The 20,655-nt window shown below is 47.4% G+C and overlaps 1 protein-coding gene across 2 annotated transcripts in view; it reads right to left on the reverse strand.

The window, feature by feature from the left end:
* LOC144799028 (cytochrome P450 2J2-like) overlaps positions 1-20,655 on the reverse strand; it is a 227,342-nt gene that overhangs the window by 119,817 nt on the left and 86,870 nt on the right. Inside the window, exon 1 of one of the 2 annotated variants that reach the window (XM_078670186.1) lies at positions 14,946-15,199. The exons of the other annotated variant lie outside the window; for it this stretch is intronic. Coding sequence (XP_078526312.1) covers positions 14,946-15,122 — 177 coding nt within the window. The 5' untranslated portion in view covers positions 15,123-15,199. Of the gene's footprint in view, positions 1-14,945; positions 15,200-20,655 lie in introns of those variants that run through there. 2 annotated transcript variants of the gene reach the window in all.

Raw genomic sequence — 20,655 nt, forward strand, 5'->3', positions numbered from 1 at the left:
TCCACCCTGGGTTGACCCCTCCAGGATTCCCCGACGTCGCCTGCAGCCTCTGCACGGAGACCCCCCAACCGCGAGTGGACTGGTAAAGTGAAATCCGATCTCAAGACACCCCTGCATCCAGCCGCCCTGGGCCCTGGAGAATAGAAACCGAGTTGCACCTACGTCCCGAGCCCTCTAATTTACCTGCCCAGCTGTTAGTTCCTCCCAGAAGTCTTCCTGGACCAAGCCTGCAGCCAAAAGGCAAAACCAGGAACTCCCATTGAAAATAACAGGGCGCCCACGCCAAAACAGGACCCTGCACCCAGCCGCCGCTGCAGGTGTACTTTGGATGCTAACTCGGATCCCCCTTGACCCTGAAGCTAACACCAGGAGCTTGGCTCACACAACCTCGTGGCCTGCTCGTGAGCAGCCACCAACCGGAGACCCCCTATCCCCCATTGGATAACATTTGGCCTCAACACTCTGCTTCCGGCCACCCTAGTGCCGCGGAGGGTGCTTTGAGAGTGCATCCTTGACCCTGGGGGAACCCCGGTTCTTAACCCCAGAATACCAACTCCCATAAATAACTACTTCCCTGTAAACCAATAACTCAGTTTCCTTCCATAGGACTGCATTGACTGTTTTTCTTGAAAATTGTTCTAAGTGTGAAGTTAGTTTTATATGAGAACTTGTAAAACTACAAATAAATAAAAACTGCTTACTTACCTTTTCTCTAGGAAATGTCCTAGTGTGATATCTAGGTATATCACACTGAGTAGAAAAAGTAAACCAGAAAGTAATCTGTAAAGTAATCTAATAGTAATTTCCACTGTATTGAAAGCATTTACAAATCTGCAAAAAAGTCATTTTTATTCAGCTTGCTTGTATTGTTCAACCTGCCTTGAAAATTATTATTTACACTTACCTGTGACAGGCTTGCTTGGTTGTAGGAAATAATTACAACTAAATAATATGTTTATACAAATCAAACTGGTCTGAGTTCAGTCTTTGAGTGTGTGACATCATTTGCTGATTGAATGTGTACAACAAATGCTTAACACTACCCTCTGATAAAGCCTTACTGCTTGTCCACACTACCACAAATAGAGAGTTAGGTGCTATCTACTTTTACCTCTGCCTACCTTTGGGGTTCCACCGGACTCTCTGCACACTATATCTCATTTTGGTATAGTATATACAGAGCCAGCTTCCTACACACTGTCACAATATGCATCATTGCACAAAACATAAATAAATAAATAAAAGCTAAAGACAACCAACCTGTCACCAAGGACCCAACAAAAGCAGACAAAAAAAGACACCAGGGTAAGTACAGTATATATGCTCACAAAAAAACTTACAAATACATCATGCTCCAATGTTTCGTGTAGGTGATAGGGAAGAGCATTCTAGAGTTTGGCCCCAATACTGTGAAGGCTCTTCTGTCGCATTATGCTTTCTTGAACAGAAGGATCCTCAGAGGAGAGTAAGATCCAGATGTTATTGTGCTGGATGGGACAAGCTGGACAGCTAGAAAGAAAGACACTGGCCTAGTCAGAAACACTGCACTATGTGATGGACCCTTTGCAAAATCAGTAATAAATGTAGAGACAGACGAGCTTCTGAGACATGTCTGTACTTTCATAGGGCGTGTGCTAAGTGGACCGCTGTGATTTGAAGACACAGTCATTTACTTTGTTGTTTTCTGGGGAGTACAAGGTAAACGTTGTTCCCACAGTTGTTCCCACAGTCCAAGTGGGATAGAATTAGCAGTCCAATGAACCAAGGCTCATTCCACTTTGGGGAAAAAAAGGAAGGATTTTCCTTAAAGTTTGCAAGAAGAGTGTTCTAATTGACTCTAAAAAGTCTGCTTCCTTGCTTTTGTTGGTCTTCTAGCAAGCCACTAGATGGCTGTGTTAGCTTTTTAATTTACCTCAGTAGTGTGACAATCACATGTGTTCACTAGGGGGTCCCTCGGTTTACATTCTAGTAATCACAGAGCTTAGTGCTGAGGTTGAAGAGACACGCAAAGGGCATCCCACTTTTACAGAGTAGCAACTGCGCTATCTACACAGGCTGTAGAAGAAGGACAGTGGCAGCAGCATTAACCTGTATTCAGATGTACTGCTAACCCCAGATCCCTCCTGTGCAGTCTATCTTAGGGGTCTGTTGGCCTCTTATGTCTGGGATGTGTGTTGAGATTAAATGTGTTCACTGGGTTAGAATGGATTGGTGAGCCATTGTTTTAGTGTAAACTGAGCTGGTATCTCTTCACTGGACATTCTAGTTCCACTGTGGCCCTCCCTAGGCCTTGTAGGAGCTCAGCAAGCTGGGGTGAAAATACACCTTTTCAGCCTTTAGCTCAGACTTCCTGATGACCCTCACCTGGATGCTGGTAATCTCCTGAGCCAGGGACCCGTTGTATGAAGCTGATTAACATTCCATCCCGGGTATAGTGGGTACAGGTACTATAGACATAGGAAGAGGACAGTACTCCCTTCCCTATACAGTGGTCATGAAGTAGAAATTCAGGAAAACATGCATCCAGGACTTGAGGTGAAGCAGAAATTCAAAAGTAGAACACTGAGGATTTGATCAGCTTCTTCCTCACAAAATGGCGAAAGACTGGCCTTGTTGTGGGTCTTTCAACATTTCACTTGTTTTCTAAGGTGTGCTACACACCAGGGTGATTAGGGAAGTAGACATTCTGGTGTGGAATCCTCTGTAGATCGACATGCACCATTCCACACTTGGGAATATGGACTGGGTTTGAGAAGGTGTTTCTGTGACGGATGTGCTTGTGGAAATGAATTTGCCAGTCTGAGGAAAGGTGAAGGACTTCAGCTCATGAGACGCATAGGAATTTACAGAAGCCCAGCACAAAACAGCTATCCGTGAGGAGTTGTGAGAGTCGCCTGTGCAAAGACAACCACTCGGAAGCCAAGGAAACTCAGCTGCTGCTTGAGATAAAGAAAACTGTTGCACATAAATATCTAGGGAAGCTCCTTACAGTCAATTAAGGTGAAACTGCTTCGTCTTTGACCCCTCCAATCAGTTTTCAGAACCTTTGGGGACCTTCTTGTTACAGTCTGTAGCAGGATCGGAATACCATATTGAAGAATATGCCATTTGAACCCCTGGTCACAGACCCAGGACTTGCATAGTCTCCACCTTTGCCCTTTCTTGTCATGCATGAGTAGCACCTTCCCTTTAGGTGGCCTGCCAATAGAAACTCTGGACAGTGTGCTCTGAGGTCCAGGCTCCTACCCCCTTCTGAGACAAATCAGGGTAAGACAAATCAGGGTGCGCTGTCACCTTGACCATCAACTACCCTCCTATAGCTGCACCAGTGGCTTCTGGACTGTTGGGATTCCAGTTGTTGTGCCCAGACACTTGCCACCAATCCTCGAACACCTTGAGAGCAGTGTCCTCTCTAAGGATCAGTGGGAAGTCTCTTGCTTTTGGTGGTTGGAGTGAGTGCAGACCAGAATATATGGGTTCATATCAACTACTGAAGCCAAGCATCAGTGCTATTGCTTTACCTTTAAAGGGTAAACATGAGCAACACCGCCTGTATAGTCCAATGTTAACTGGTCTTATAGTGCTTAATATCTTTGTGCTATAATACTGTTAGGCATCAGAATTCTGGCCCAGAGGGTCGTAGCGACTTCTGGTCTTCACTGTGAAGTTTTATGGGTGCTATGTTTTTCATGTGGACATTCTTCCTTCCCTGTGTTAGAGGCAAAGTAGCATCTCGTCAAGGATTCCAAGCGCAGAACCGGCATTACAGCTCGCCGCACCCGCTGCGCGGGTGCCGCTTCGCACAGGAGTGCGTTAGCTTCCATCAACCGGCACCTGGGCATCCTAGGCGGAGGTAAGGGTGTGAGGCTAGGTGTGGGCTGCGAGTGTGCAGGGACTCCAACTCCCAGGAGTCCCTGCGAGACCACGGACTTGCCATCCGGTCCGCTCTCCCCGCCGGCCCGCCCGCCTGTAGCTGTAAAAGGCGCCTCCTTGCTTTACCTGTTGGGACATTCTTCCTTCCCTGTGTTAGAGGCAAAGTAGCATCTCGTCAAGGATTCCAAGCGCAGAACCGGCATTACAGCTCGCCGCGCCCGCTGCGCGGGTGCCGCTTCGCACAGGAGTGCGTTAGCTTCCATCAACCGGCACCTGGGCATCCTAGGCGGAGGTAAGGGTGTGAGGCTAGGTGTGGGCTGCGAGTGTGCAGGGACTCCAACTCCCAGGAGTCCCTGCGAGACCACGGACTTGCCATCCGGTCCGCTCTCCCCGCCGGCCCGCCCCCCCGCCCGCCTGTAGCTGTAAAAGGCGCCTCCTTGCTTTACCTGTTGGGACATTCTTCCTTCCCTGTGTTAGAGGCAAAGTAGCATCTCGTCAAGCATTCCAAGCGCAGAACCGGCATTACAGCTCGCCGCACCCGCTGCGCGGGTGCCGCTTCGCACAGGAGTGCGTTAGCTTCCATCAACCGGCACCTGGGCATCCTAGGCGGAGGTAAGGGTGTGAGGCTAGGTGTGGGCTGCGAGTGTGCAGGGACTCCAACTCCCAGGAGTCCCTGCGAGACCACGGACTTGCCATCCGGTCCGCTCTCCCCGCCGGCCCGCCCCCCCGCCCATCACGCCCACTATATCAAAGCACCACACTCCCGCAGCGCGGGACGCAGCTCGGGGCGAAGACCGGGCTAAGAGCGGGCTGTTTGAGGCCGTTCGAGGACGAGAGGACTGGACTGGCCCACCCCTCTTGGCTCAATATTTTTGGTAGCTGCATCATTAACTGAGGGGAAATAGATCCATCTTCGTCACAGTGCCTTAGCGCTATGGATTCAAGGGTAACCCGTAGCAAGTCTTCTAAACGTGGGTCACTAATTAGTGGCCCCATGGATGACTTTATAACCCGCACTAACATAGCCATAGACGAAGAAATATCAAAACTCCAAACCCGGGTCTCGCTAGAACTAGATGCCGCAAGAAGAGTGTCCCAAGTAATTGCACTTTCCAAGAAATCCTCCCTAGGCCACATAGCCACCTCTGTTACCCCTGAGCGCCCAGCCCGCCCTCATTGCATAGTCGCTCAGGTAGATGTTCACCATTCACCGACCCCGGTTATTCCTGTACCTGCCTCAGGAAGTAGGGATGAGGATATTCCATCGACACCTCTCAGTGTGCTCATCCCTGCTCCCATTGCATCTCTTCCGAATCTGTCTCATAATATCTCCAGTGGCAAACAATCAAAGAGGAAACGCAATTCTCGTTCAGCGTATTTCCGTATGAAAATGAAAATTGCTGTTCCAAAAGATCTGTCCACAAATAACATCACAGCATTTAATGCTGGAGCTGAGTTCACCCCTAATACCAAGTCATGTAGTGAGGGACAGGGAAAAAATCCATCCGTTCCCCTCCTTAATACCACAACAGGCGAGGGCACTAAAGTAGACGGGTTAACCAATAACAATAAAGAATTTATAGAGGTGGTTTGGGACACACTTAAAAAACTTTTGTCACCCTTGGACCTAAGACTATCAAGGATAGAAAATAACTTGTTAGAAATGGAGAAGAGCATTATTGCGTTGGCCACTCTTGGGTTGAAAAGTCTGGAAAACCAGGGCATTCTTGCAGATGACCCAATGCCACAACCTATCGCACCCCAAACCGATCTAGCTTCCTCTTCAGTACTATCTATAATAAAACCCGTTCCTAAACCAAGGACAGTCACGGTGGAGCAAGCTCGCGTTAAACCAAAGGCTTCTCCACGAGGCTCCACACGTAACTTGCAACATCCCAAACATGAAACATCAATTAGACCGGTTCCTAGTGAAACCCAGGTCTCTTCAGTTAAAGATAACTTTAGAGGTGGCTATATTGACCTTCCCCCAGAGGCAAACGACTATGTCGTTGTCTTGACGGGTGTTCCAATGTTAGGTAATGGCCAATTTGAAAATCATTGGTCGCTTACAAATAAAATAATGCATTGGTTGAACGTCAACAGACCAATCCCCAATGGCAACAAAAGCAGGGTATTGATGGTTCGCAGAACTCCGTGGGTAGGGCCAACGCTGAAATCCAGTCCGGGGGACTGCATAGTAGTGACCTTTGAAGATCCACACACGGCGCACCACATTTGTAATTGGCCCAGTAATGATGACTCCTTAGTCAAACCTAAGCTACTATCCTTTTTCTATCCTCCCCGACCTACCTATAATCAGGGGGACAACTGGACATTGGTCCAGCACCACCAACGGTCGAATAGGTCCTGGGGCCACAGGGAGACTCTGTTACATTGGAATGGCCTTTCTACCTATAATAGATTTGGTGGTTTAGAGGAGGTGGATTGACTCCCTGTGCAAGCACCCAAACAACCCCGAAGGATATTCTTAACTTTGCAAAGGCATCCTTCCATGGATTGTCCTGCCCCTGAATCTGTAATAACCCGAGTAGGACGATCCAACAACACAAGGGTTGACGGGGTGGCAACGTTATTGGACTTAATAGCAAATCGTAACAGGGAAGATTGGCCAAATCCCCTCTGCGTGACCCCCCCTGCACCGACATCTCTTGAACAGTCGGATCCTACCTGCCTTGCCCCCTATGTGACCTCCAATTTCCAGCAAATCGAGCCACTTGTGAGGTCTTTAAAACCTGTGGGTGCGACTGTTTCTCTTGTGCCCATGCCTATTGACTCCACCAAGGTCTCTCTACCAGCTGACTTTGTTTTAAAAATTCTATCTTGGAATGTGGCTGGTCTTGGTCGTAACTTTGATATCCCTGAATGGAACGACTTCCTGGAACCCTTTCACATCTGCCTCCTTCAGGAAACCTGGTGTTTGGAGCCAAGACACCGAGTGGGATTTTCCACCTTTTTTATCCCCGCAGTCCAGGAGCAAGGATCCAAAGGTCGCCCGTCAGGCGGCCTTATCATATGGATTAGTATTGCTCTGGGCTTCAGGGTAAAAGAAAGAAACACCCAATCTTTGGATCTCCAGTGGCTAACGTTAACACACAAAGGGGGAAAAAGCATGGAAGTCTTTAACATCTACCTGAGGGGTGCCAAAGGCGGTGCATCCCACCTACCATCCATAGGCCTAAACCACAACCTGGCTGCCTGCGATGCAGATTCCCATATAATGCTCGCAGGGGATTTCAACTGCTGTTTTGAGCCCTTGGCCAGTGAAGACATCTTGGACACTTTTGAGGAGGACATCAGGAGAGGTGTTCCTATTTTGAATCTGGACCCGATTCCCAAATGGTCGCAAAATGCAATAGAGATCAATGCCTTGTGCATGGAGCATAATTTGCGACCAACAAATGGCCGATCCAAATCTGACCATATGGGTGCTCACACTTATAACAGACATGGCCACACGTCTAGGATTGATTATATCATGCTTAATTACAATCTCTGGCAGTACCACCTAGATATGGAGGTTATAGTGTCGGGTGATAGCGACCACAACCCCTTGTCGCTATCCATTTCATCTCCTTGGCAGACTGGGAGGCAAGGTCTAACTGGTCATAAGTGGAAATCCTCCCATGAATTAGTCCCCACAAACTGTAGTAGGCGCCTAAAGTGGGCAAAAGTTTTAGCCGACGATACTAGGATGGCCCAAGCAGGGACAATTTTGGAAGAAGTGGAGCCCCGGATGATCACTTTAAGCCAAACTGATAATAAGATCCTACCATTATTCACTGAGACTGTACTGGCGCTGAGTGACTTATTTATTGTTCCCCAAACCACTCGAAGGGGTCCCCTGAAATCATTGCCTAAACAGTCAGACAAGTGGTATACTCCAAAATGTCGTGAGGCTAAGAAGGAACTTGTTGTGACATTAAAGTCCAAAGATGCAGTTGCTATCAGGGCTGCTAGAAAATTTTACAAAAAAATCATAGCTGAAGCTAAACAGATTTATGATTTTAACTTTTGGGGAGATTTAGTAGAGGCCAGCGCTAGGAAGGATGCCAAGAGGTTTTGGGACCTATTAAGATCTAGAGAAAAGCCCATTGACCAGCAGCTAACTTGTAATATTACAGGGGGTGCATGGTTCGACCATTTTTCGCAACTGTACTCTGCTCCCTCAGGCCCAGCCCAGGTAGCTTGCCCACCCATGGGTTTTACAACTAACCTCCCGTGCCATGATGGCCTATTTACCAACTTAGAAGTAGTAAGAGCAATCCAATGTATTGTCTCGAACAAAGCAGCGGGTCCTGACGGAATCCCAGGAGACCTAATTAAGAATTACCCATCTCCTTGGAGTAGATTAATTGCCTCGCTCTTGAATGAAGTGATGTTGGGTGGAGTCTTTCCTGACTCATGGAGGGGCGCTGAGGTCGTACCCATTTTTAAAAAGGGCTCTAGGGACGACCCAGCGAACTATCGCCCAATAAGTTTATTAGACTCCTCTCAAAAGGTAGCAGGAAAGGTGGTATTGGGCAGGATCATCGAGTGGGCAGACGAAAATCACATTCTGTCAGATCTCCAAGCGGGCTTCAGAACAGGAACAGGCACAATCGAGCAGACGTTCCGCTTTCTAATGATCTATTGGAAAGTGGTGGTGCTGGGAGGGGGCAGTCTGTATTTAGTCTTCATTGACTTGCGGACTGCCTTCGACCTGGTACCACGTGCACTTCTATGGAACGTCCTCGATGGGTTAGGCCTCCCCCCCTATTTGTTGTCATTGCTTGTAAAACTTCACGATAGGAATTTTGCCCAAATTAGATGGGGTGCTCAGGGGGAGAAAACATCTTGTATCCCCGTGGACAGAGGCGTCCGCCAGGGGTGTGTGCTTGCCCCCACTCTGTTTTCTCTATATATTAACGGAGTGGTGGAGCATCTTTTACAAAAACCATCAGATGCACCCACCCTGGGTGGAAGGAAGATCCCAACGCTCCTGTTCGCGGACGATACTCTCCTAATTTCAAAATCACCGATGGGCATCCAATCGTTGCTTTCTAGCTTCCAAACCTTCTGCAATGAAAGGGGTTTGGCCATAAATATAGGTAAAACTAAGTTTTTAGTCCTTAACCCGCCAAAAAAATCTGTTTATCCCCCGGTCCTAGATTCTGTCCCACTTGATCGCGTAAAAGAATTTGACTACCTGGGTATACGCATCAGTGATACTATGAGCTGGAAGGCACACCATCAAAAAGTCTTCCTTACCCATAAAAGGGTGGCAGGTGCGCTGCTCAAGGAGCAGCGTGCATCATCATCAAAACCCATTGGGGCTCCCCTAGACATCTATAGGGCAAGGGTTGTAAGTGCGGCACTTTACGGTGCAGAGCTGTGGGGCACTCAAAGAGTTGACACTCTGGCCCACCTCGAGAACAACTTCCATAAAGACCTAATGGGTTTGCCCCACAGCACGCCAACAATCCCATTGCTGATAGATGCAGGTACCCGGGCAATCTGCGACCAAGCGAAACTACGCCCACTTCTGTTATGGTCTAGAATCTGGAATGTGCAGGAATTATGTAGTTAAGCTGATGCATTGACCGACATTTTGTCACTACCGGGTTCCCATAAGATCATCTGGCTTAGGGAGGTTAAAAAGCTGCTCCACAAATTAGGCCTAGGAGAGGCTTGGTCCAACAGATCTGCACCCACGAAAGAACAGCTTAAGAAGGTCTATTGGGCATGGGTAGACAGTGAGAGGGCCCGAAGCACAAACCATTGTAAATCTGTAGCTCTGTTTCTGTTAGCCAAGGAGTTACCGTTAAGGGAACCTTATCTAGACATCATTCAGAGCTCAAGGGACAGAGCACTGTACATCAAGTTCAGGTTGGGGGTGCTTCCATTATGTGAGTTCACGTCAACTTGGAAACCGCCCGCTCAAACCGTACCCTTTTGCCCCTTTTGTGATCTAAGGGTAGAGTCTGTCTCTCACATGTTGTTCGAATGTAGTGTCTACGTAGCCCCGAGACGTAGGTGGTTGAAGCCCCTTTGCAGAAGCCTGGGAACACGCTCTCACTTGGAAGCCCTGCGTATCCTACGTACAGATGCTAGACCCTTCTTTTCCACTTGTATGGCAAAATTTTTGGGTTGGGCTTGGCGTTTAAGAACTGCAAGAAAACTGTTAATCCAGTGAATGAGCCCACCCACCCAGTATGCTGTTCTGGATATGAAATGTTTTTATGTTGATGATTGTTGTTAAAAATGTTTTTTAAAGACGTGTAAATGCTTTTATGACATGTTTTTATCGAATAAAGCTATTACTACTACTACATGTGTTTATTAAAGTGCTTTCCTTTATAAAGTTAAGTAGTGACTGACCTTGATTTTAGTAGCTCATATCAGTGGGTAAGCTGTACTTTGAGGTGTGTGACCAACGTTGCCTCCCTGAGGACGCTTCCAACTGCTGTTACGCTACCCTGAGGGAGTTGAGAGCTTGAGAGAAGTACTTGGTAATCTAGTTTGGGGTCCAGAAGTACTGTGGTCCCAGGACACCAGTTGTAAATGAGTCCAAAAGATGCACCCGGAGCCCAGTAAGCTCTGAATGCCCCAGTGTTCCAAGAACCAGGTCGTCACAAGGAGGACGTAAGATGTTCAGATTTTCTGAAATTGAATTGATGTCAAAATGTACATTTTTACGCAGTCAAGCCCCTAGATATGACATGTAAGGCTGGGAGTTGCAGGAAGACCACAGTCTTTTGGAACAGAAGGACAGGTCTCTAAAAACAGGATTTCAGTCTTACTGCCACTCACTTTGAGAGATTATCTGTCAAGGTCCTGGGAGGGAGGATAGGCAGCAGTTGGCCGTCATGGGCCTAGGACAGAATTTTAAACCTGAAGCTGTGGATCAGTGCCCCCAAGAGGTTGCACATAAATAATGAACAAGATGGAAGATAGTCAATATTAAATTCTGCTGAAAGGAAGAGAGACAGCAACACAACTTGCGTCCACCCCATCAATCAGTGGCGGTAGCGGCCAGTCGCACACCTCTCGGGCAATCCAACAAGATGGAATGATCAACTGTTTTGAAGGCAGTTGACAGATTAAAAAGCACTAGGAAAGCAGAGAGTTCTTGATCTTAAATGGATTGAAATTCATCAAGCACAGCGACCAACACTGACTCGTATTGTGTCTCAATGGGAAGCCCCCCTTTGATCAACCGATGGTGTTAACACAATAAAGAATGCAAGATTACTATTCAGCCAGATTCTGTTCCATGGTTTCAGAGACAATTGGTACATAGTAGGCCTATACTTTTTGGGGTCACTGGGATCCAAATCGGATTTCTTTGGAAGAGGAATTACAACCCCCTTTGTTGCATATGTTGGAAACCGTCCTTTCACTAAAAGTGTAATTGATAACATGGCATAGTATCGGCAGGATGTCAGGCACTAATGACTAAATTATGGGAACTGGATATGGGTCATCGGGTGAACTTGAGATTCATGAGAATTGTCCAAACATCCTCCAGCGACACCTCTTGCAAAACTGTTCATGGACCTAATCATGAGTAGCAGGATAAGGGATCAGACCATCCTTTCGGGGAAAATGAGATGATGTCTTCATATAGGAGTGACTTAATCTTAGAAAGAGGTGGCCAGCTTGTCACGAAGAGCTTGGGAGCAGACACTGTCTGGGGAACAGCATTCCAGCAACATGAATGACTGCGCCACAGAAATAAGCTCACAAGAGGACGATACATGTTATTCCAAAAATAAAAGAGGCTTAGTTGCACATGATAGTGCTTTATATGGACTGGGTTACGCTTTAGGCATATTCCAGGACTGTTCAGAGTAGTCTTGTCTCCATTTACATATCAATTTCCTATTCAAAGCTGCTTAGCTCCAAGTTTTGGGATATACCAGTTGTTTGATCAACTGTTGTAATAACACAGGCACAAGGTAAGGAGCACTGCGTGTTTATTGTAATTCACATTGCATCTTGCCACAGAATGCCAAAACCACTGTGTACCAACCATCAGACCCTGTCAACATTCTAAAATAACGCAAGAGGCCCTCAGGCGCACAAACACACGAGGAAGGAAACCAAGAGAAGGTCAACAAGGAAAAAACATACTGGCAATGTACAATCCACTGTATGACTAGACTAGCTTTACCATCTGACTATAAGTCAGCACTACATCTTCTCTCTGCCTTCGGAGGAAATCAGTCCAATAAATAGTCACTTAATCAGAGAGGCATTCCCAAATTATGTGCAGGCATCATTATCATCTACCCTCTTGAGATTGGCACAACTGCAATGTCTCTGCCAGTGGTGATAGAGTAATGGCACCAGAAGATTGGCCAGTCTCCCTGAAATTGTCCCTTGTAAGCATCAAGAGGATGGTCCCAGAATGTGTCAATGATGTCTGATGATCAGATTCAACCTTCACGGCATGTGGCACATTTCACAAACCCCCATTGCTGAGAATTGTTGCCGAAACTGAATTTCTGATCACCTTCATCTATTTCTTAAACTTGTCACCATTTAATTTGTTGAAGGAGCATCTAATCCTTACAATTTCCCCAAAAGATATTTTACTGGGGCTAGCAGATTTTCTTAGTTCATAATAGCACTTTATCTTAGTTTGGTACCTTTCAACTCTTTCTCACAGTTACATCACACCAAACATGAGTGGTAACATCAATGGGAACCTCTTGAATCTTTTTTTAACCAATGGAGCTGGGTCGATGCAAGTCTGCCTTTCATTACGTGGTCTGGTAAGCTTAGCCCGGAGGTGGACAGTTAATTTACCCCAGAGGGCCAATTGTATGTTCGCCTTGATAATGCGGTTGGTCCGCTCAACTTGGCTGTTACTTTGGGAATCATCAACAGATGCTTGTAGTGAGTTATTCCACATGAACAAATTAATGTGGACATTTCTACAGAAATTAATTTGGAACCATTTATCACTTACTAGTTCGAAGGGAAACCCTCCCCTGGAAAACCTTTGTTAGGAATTCAAGAACATTGCCAGTGGTGGAGGAGTCAAAAATTCGATCTGCTGTAACAATCTACTAAAACAACAGCGTAACGCATGGTTTCAGGTAACTAATACATGGGTCCTATTAAATTGACCACTATCTTTTGCCAAGGTCCCACTTCGAGTGGAACAGGGGAAAAACAAATGTATTCCAAGTTTTATCCTCTTCTCTGCACAACTGACTTTCTTGAACAAACCATTCCACATCATAGTCCATAGCCGACCACAAATCCTTACCTTTTCTTTTGTACCAGTCAAGTCAAGAAGTAATTCATCGGAAAAGCAACGAGACAGGATCTTAATTAAATACGGACCACCAAAATGAAATTTCTCAAAACAACTTTACATTCAATTGACAACTAATCATAAACCTTCCACTAAGGTCTGAGGTTTACATCTAACCTCTTTTCCTTGGGCCAACCTTTCACAATGAGTGTACATACTTCAGAATACCATAAAACATATGCTCACACTGTTTTGGATAAGGGGAATGAGAGGCAAATCAGAGCTGGGCTGACCTCATCTGCTCCCTTTCTAATCACATTCGGTATCACCAACAGAACAGACGAGACTGATCTGTCAAGACCAATATTGGACTTTTTATCCCACTGTTTTGGGGAACTTAAGAGTCCTATATGCTTACCGATATGTACATACAAAGGGATTCATACAAAAATGTATGGCAAGAGTCATGCTGAATCATTGGACTGCCACACTGGCAAGAGAATACATGTGACTAAAGAATACACTAGTAGAGAGTGGACTTCCTGTACTACCAGGATGCACATATTGGGGTAGTGGAGTGTGTGATCCATTGCATAGGTATAAAAAATGTCTGACACCTTCCCAGTTAATTTAAAATAGGTCAAACTGACAAAACAGGCCATAAAAGCATTCATATTTTGGAATTGTGCCACTACACTCGTTACACGTCTGGGAAAACACTGCAAATCATATTGTGGGTGTGGTTCCTACCGTGTACAACAAGAACATGCTGTATCCATTCATTTTGTCTTATCCTAAACTAAATTAGAAGAGGTGCCCGATGAATGAGTTCAAGGGAAAGAACCGTGCTGTTCAACTCTAATGAGAGATGTACTCAGATTATAAAGAGTCATGTGTATGCCGAAAGTTAGATGCTCGTGTGGGGTAATGCAGTCAAGAACGCCCACACATACTAAATCACCTACAGTCAGATCTGGCGTTTCCTTCATTGATTAAAAAACACTTGTAGGGGGCACGAGTGCATGAATCGAACCGAAAAACACTGCAGTTGCCCCAATTGTGCATGCAAACATTTTACTTAATCCCCACTGTCCATCCCCACAGCTCCCTGAAAAAAATATGAATATACTAAGAAAGCTACTCTGGGGGTAAGGGGGTAAGTACAGTTTTGCAAACATATACCTTTTCGGGCAGACAGATACTTTTTTGGCCAGCATATATGTTAAAATATTAATTCTTGGAGTCTGTGTGGCTCTTGTCTTTACTTCCACATGCTACTGCATAAATAACTTCCTTACAAGCGACTATGACCAATATGCAGATTGGTACCCGTTTATTTAACAAACGCTAACGGATATATTATGCCGAACGGTCACTATGTCGACCTAGTTTCCACTTCATTCTAGTACTTGAAGGTATTAAATTATGGATTGGTCTAGTAAAACTACAAGTACCATAATGCAACGCGATGTGCGCTGACCAGTCATAGCTCACTAGCCGTACTATGCAATTTGAATTGTTCTATTAAACCAGTTAGTCTACCAGACTAACCAGACTAACTGGTTTAATAGCTTTGAAGTGTCGCAGTAAAACACAATGCTGCTATCCACTACCGTGCTCGGCGGGTTTCTAAATAACGAGTTATTAACTAATAGTACTTGTACTATCAAAATTGGACCGTAACTGTCCCTCCAGGATTAAAACGTGTTGCCTGTAGTTGCACAAGTACAAGACCCCTGGGTCCGGTGCACTAGCCCACCGACCAGCCTTCCGCAGTGTCTAAAGTAGTGCGTCTGTATTTACTTGCCTTTGCAAAGGCCTTCACGGGGTCACTCGGGTTCAGCTGGAGCACGTTTCCCAGGAAGGGCAGCGGGACGGGCCCTGGGGGTCGCCGGTGCGAGGGATACCACAGCCTCCGGAGCTCCAGCAGCAGCAGGAGGACGGCTCCGCCCAGCAGCACCGATAGCCAGGTCGAACACTCCATGCTCCCAACGAGAGAAGTCACCCCGAGTCCTGGCGGAAGAACCTCCAGTGCGCAGGCGCGCCACAGCCTACCGTTCGAATCATAGAACCTAGCCCAGCCAGGAAGGCCGCGGGCGAAATGTAAATATCACAGCGCGAGGCGAGCAGGTCACTACGCGAAGTTGGAAGAAATAGCAGGAAATAGAGTCTGGATTGCCAAAGCTGCCAAGGTTTCAGATTGCTATGTGTAACATTGTCATAATTTCAGAGTAATTATGAGTGACATTATGAGGACCATGAGCAGGGTTGGATTGGGATTGAAAATCGTGCCGGGCACGCGATAAAAAGTGGCCCACATTTGCATATTGCGTTGCTGCAAAACACTGCTTCAGCCAAATTTTATAAACAAGCATTTACAATGCAATGGTTTCACCTTTTGAAAAGTTTGAGCTATTGGCATTGTAAATGACAATTTTTATATGTGTTGGTTTTGAAAATAAATAAATAAATTGCATTGTCATTTACAATGCCAATAGCTTAATCTCTCGCAAATGAAGAGATGAAGTTACATAATGTCTTCAAGTTGAGAAGGTCAGAATAAGGGCTAGCTCCTTGGCAAACTCTGCATTGGGCTGCAAGTAGAGTGTGGTAATGTAGTTACGTTCTAGTGTTCCGCCAGGCGGAACAGGAAAGGGAATCAGCGGAAACGGAAGGCGGCCAGGTTGTATCATTGGCGCCGACCGTTCCAACGCTGATGGTTGTGTCCCGGCGCTCCGCAATAAAGCATTCAATTTAAACTTCACCAACTGGTCATGAAAAGTATTTTAACCTCTACAATGGCGACGAGTGTTCAGGCGTGACGCCCAACCCACGCGCAGCGTGCCACGAGGTGGAAGCTGGTTTAACAGGGACGAATTGGTCCGATTTGCGGAGCGTGGCAGAGGACCGATTTGGGCATTGCACAGAGCGCCCGGCAGACTACACCACAGCTGAAACTCTGAAAGCAAAGGTAGGCCTGCAGACGCCAACCCCGAGCCTCATTAACTGCCGGCTGGCAGCCAGATCAAGCGAGCATAACGATAGTGCCCGAGCAGCGAGGGGAGGACCAAGTGCTTGAGGGGATCCCCCAAAGCGAGGCGCAGCCGCGCTCAGCAAGCTGGCGGACCTAGCAGGAGGCGGAGGGGAGCAGTCCGTCGTTCGCCCTAAAGGGGAGGCAGGTTCTCGAGCAGGAAGGGAAGACGACGCACAGACACTGCCGGCTCCCGTGCGTGACCGGCAAGAAGGGGACAGCGACAGCGACCTTGGGGCGAGGGACCAGGCCGGGCAAATTGCGCCAGGAAGCCCCCAAGGGAGAGCCGTCAACACCCAGCCCGCCAGACGTAGAACCAACAACATGGCGGTACAGTCGTCGACCCTCACGCAGCTCGTACCATTCCTGACCAACCCCGGAGAGCCCGAAAGGTTGTGGGAAGACTGGAAGAGATATTTCCTCAACTACCTCGACGCGTTAGAAGAGGAAGCAGGCGCACCATACTCCAGTAACAGAAGAAAAAAAATCTTGTTACATAATCTGGGCCCGGAAGGGATTAGAGTCTACGACACCATCGTAAAAGTGGAAAGGGACGCCACGGACACTGATGTATTCAGCCACGCTATTGCTGACCTAGACGCACACTTCAGGCCAGTCGTGTGTGTTGCGATTGACCGCTACAATTTTTTCCAAAGAAAGCAAAAGAGCAACGAAACAGTAGATGAATACGTGGTGGCCCTGCAAAAACTCGCACTCACGTGCAAATTTGGTACTCTTCACGACGACCTAATCAGGGACCAGATTATCATGCACACTTCAAGCACCCACGTCCAGGAGAAACTATGGGTGAATGGGGATGCCCCGCTCAAAGAAATCTGGGCTATGGTAAAGAAAGTTGAGCTATCCAAACGCTGCGCCAAAGCCGCAAAACAGGAAGCAGGGGGTACACAGTCGGTGTGCCAGATAACGACGCACCAAAGAGGAGAGCGTCCCAGGCAAAGAGAACCGCAGAAAAATCTGGAAAACAGAAGGCAGAAGTCCACCAATCCGTCGGATCTGAGAGGGAACAAGGGAGGACGTCAGAGCTGCTACAGGTGCGGGAGTACTACACATCTAGGAAATGACAAAGTGTGCCCTGCGTTCCGAGCAAAATGTTCGTATTGTGGAATATTCGGTCACTACGAAAAAGTATGCCGCCGCAAACCTAGAGGGACAACAGTCAAGTACGTCGACCGAGAACAACAGGATGAGGCCGCTGAATCGGAGGACACAGAAGATTTGGAGGAAATCCTGTACATAGATGTCCAAGTACTAGAGATGGAAGGGTCGGGATCGGACAAACCCAGATTGGACATGCACATCGGAGGGATTCCGTTGGAGATGATTGCAGACAGTGGAGCTCCCATCTCAATAATCCAAAGAAAAGTATGGGAAGACAAGTTCGTGTCAATACACGGAGAGAAGCTACACCCCATGGATTTGCGACCCGTCACATACACCGGCCAAAAGATCCCGATGCTGGGGTACTGTTCCTTATCGTTTGAGTTCAGAGACCGCCAAGCCATGTGCAAACTATACATAGCGGAGAAAGGCCCCTCGGTGTTGAGCTGGAGAGACCAGGGCGCTTTAGGGATTCAACTCAATCCGGGAGGAATCGAGAAGATCCTGCTCATGGATATGGCGAAAAGAGACGACGTTGAGTCGTGGAAACGGGCATACCCAAGAGTGTTCAACGGCCAAATAGGGGAGCTGACTAGATACAAACACCTTATCAAGCTAAAAGAAGGAGCGACTCCGGTAGTGCACAAAGTGAGGAACATCCCATTCAGGAGCAGGGAGGCGGTGCAACAGGAGCTGGACAGACTCGAGAAGGAAGGGGTGATCAGAGCCATAGAGAGTGCAGAGTGGCTTTCTCCCTTGGTGGTGGCTCAAAAACCGAACGGCAAGGTCCGGTTGTGTGTGGACCTGAGAGAATTAAACAAAAATATACTCATCGACAAGTTTCCCCTACCACGCATAAACGAGATGTTATCCAAGACCAAGAACATCAAATGGTTTTCTACGATAGACCTGTCGTCGGCCTATCACCAAGTAAAGCTACACCCCTCGTGCACACATCTCACGTCGTTCATCACACCGTTTGGCTGTTATGAATTCGTAAGGATGCCGTTTGGCCTGGCTTCGGCGGCGGCAGTCTTCCAGAAGATGATGCACAAGTTGCTTAGAGGAGTCGACGATGTCCAGTTCTTTCAAGATGATATCTTGGTGATGGGAAAGTCCATGCACGACCACAATGAAAAACTCCATAAGGTATTCAACATCTTACAAGACAACGGGTTGACTGCGGAATGGTCGAAGTGCAGACTGGGTGTACAGTCAGTCACGTATCTGGGCCACGAAGTAAGTGAAGAGGGGATCAAGCCCAAAACCGCAAATATGAAGGCAATCCAAGATTCACCCACCCCGAGCAAGAAGGAAGATGTTCGGTCATTCTTGGGAATGGCCGAATACTACAGCAAGTTTGTACCCCATTTTTCATCCAAGACGCACCACCTGCGACAACTGCTCAAGGAGAGGAACAGATTCCTGTGGGGCAAGGAGGAACAAGAGGAATTCGAATCACTGAAGAAAGAGATGAGTGCCACCATCCCTCTCAAAGGATTCGATCCAAGTGTGGAGTCAATCCTCACCACTGACGCCAGTGACCGAGGACTGGGGGCAGTTCTAATGCAGCGAACAGAGACTGGTGAGATACATACTGTCAGCTTCGCATCCAGGTCCTTAGCCCCCAATGAAGAGAAGTTTAGCGTGGTCGAGAAGGAGATGCTGGCAGTGGTGTGGGCCATGGAGAGATTCCGCCAGTACCTGTGGGGAGCACGATTCTTGGTAAAAACGGACCACAAGCCCTTAGTCCGAGTGTTGACCTCGAGTGGTCATGCGCACGCTACGCCCAGGATTGCGAAAATGACCCTGCGTCTGTTGGACTTTTTGTATGATGTGGAACACATCCCAGGGCCACAGAACAAGGTGGCAGACTTTCTTAGCAGAGCAGCAGCTATGGAAGACGCGAGCGGCCAAGAAGAACAGAAGTGGGAAGGTTATGTGGTCGCCACGATCCAAGAAGCGGAAAGGGTGATAAGTATGCAAGAGTGGGAGGAAGCATACAAGGAGGATGTTGATCTAGAAGCCATCAAGGGATATGTTGTCCATGGATGGCCGGAAAAGAGACACCTAAAGGAAGAACTCCGGAGGTTCTGGGAGGTAAGAGAGGAATTGTCGTTAGCAGAGAATCCCATATTCCTGTTGAGAGGGGACAAAGTGGTACCACCCCAAGGCATACTAGAACATCTAATGATCCTACTACACGAAGGGCACCAAGGCATCACAAAGACCAAGGCCCTAGCCAGACAAGCTTACTGGTGGCCGGCCATCGATGTGCAAGTCGAACGACACGTGAGACAATGCGAGTCATGCGCCAAAGCAGACAAGTCGCAAAGCCTAATTAGACCTCCTCTAGGAAAGTTCCCAGTACCTGACGGACCCTGGGAGATGCTGTCGGTGGACATATTGGGACCAGTCCTGAATAAGGAAGGAACACCGAAATATGTGGTAGCCCTCATCGACAAGTTCTCCAAGTGGCCGGAAATTGAAATAAGGGAAAACATGGACACGGAAGCAGTAGTGAACTTCCTGCAAACCACGTTCATAAGGGAGGGAATCCCGAAGGTCATCATCAGTGACAACGGGCCTCAATTCACCTCGGCCAAGTGGACGGCCTTCACAGAAAGAAATGGAATAGAAGTGAAGCGCACGCCAATCTATCATCCCTCTGGAAATGGCCAAGTGGAGCGATTTAATCGCGTGATTATGGGCACCATCCAAGCTGCCATAAATGATAGTTTAGACTGGGAGAAAGAACTGGAAAAGATGATCTGGGCATACAGAATCACGCCGGGGAGCACAGGTTATAGCCCCTTTAAAGTCTTGAGAGGAAGAGAAGCCTTTACCAAGGACAACATGGCATGGAGGAAGTTGGTGGTACAGAGCAGATGGTCTCCAGCGGTAGTAAAAAGAAACTTGGAAAGAGCACAAGAAGTGTACACGACTCATTTCAACAGAAGTCACAACGTGAAGGAAGCTGAACTGGAGAAGGGAGACTGGGTAAGAGTCAAGCTGGCAGTACTCAAGAAAAAAGGCGAGAGCAAATTCTCACCACCATTACAGGTACTAGAACCCTACGCCCGTTCGGCCTTGCTCAGTGATGGGAAGGTATGGTCACAGGATAGGATGGCCAAATGCAGCAAGATCATCAAGTGGGAGAGCGAAGTGGAAGCAGAGGATGTCGTGGAAGACGGAGAAGAAGAAAGTAGCGGAAAGAGAAATGAGGAAGTAGAAGAAGGTGTGCAGAAGGTGGAAGAGAGCGAAGGCGAAGCGAGTGAGAGAGAAAGGAAGAGGAGTAGCGACAAAGAAGAAGAGAACGAGAAAGTGATGAGTGAAGGTGGCGAAAGAGCTGGAGAGCTATGGG

This window comes from Lissotriton helveticus, chromosome 12 (assembly GCF_964261635.1).
Source record: "Lissotriton helveticus chromosome 12, aLisHel1.1, whole genome shotgun sequence".
Classification (NCBI taxonomy): domain Eukaryota; kingdom Metazoa; phylum Chordata; class Amphibia; order Caudata; family Salamandridae; genus Lissotriton; species Lissotriton helveticus.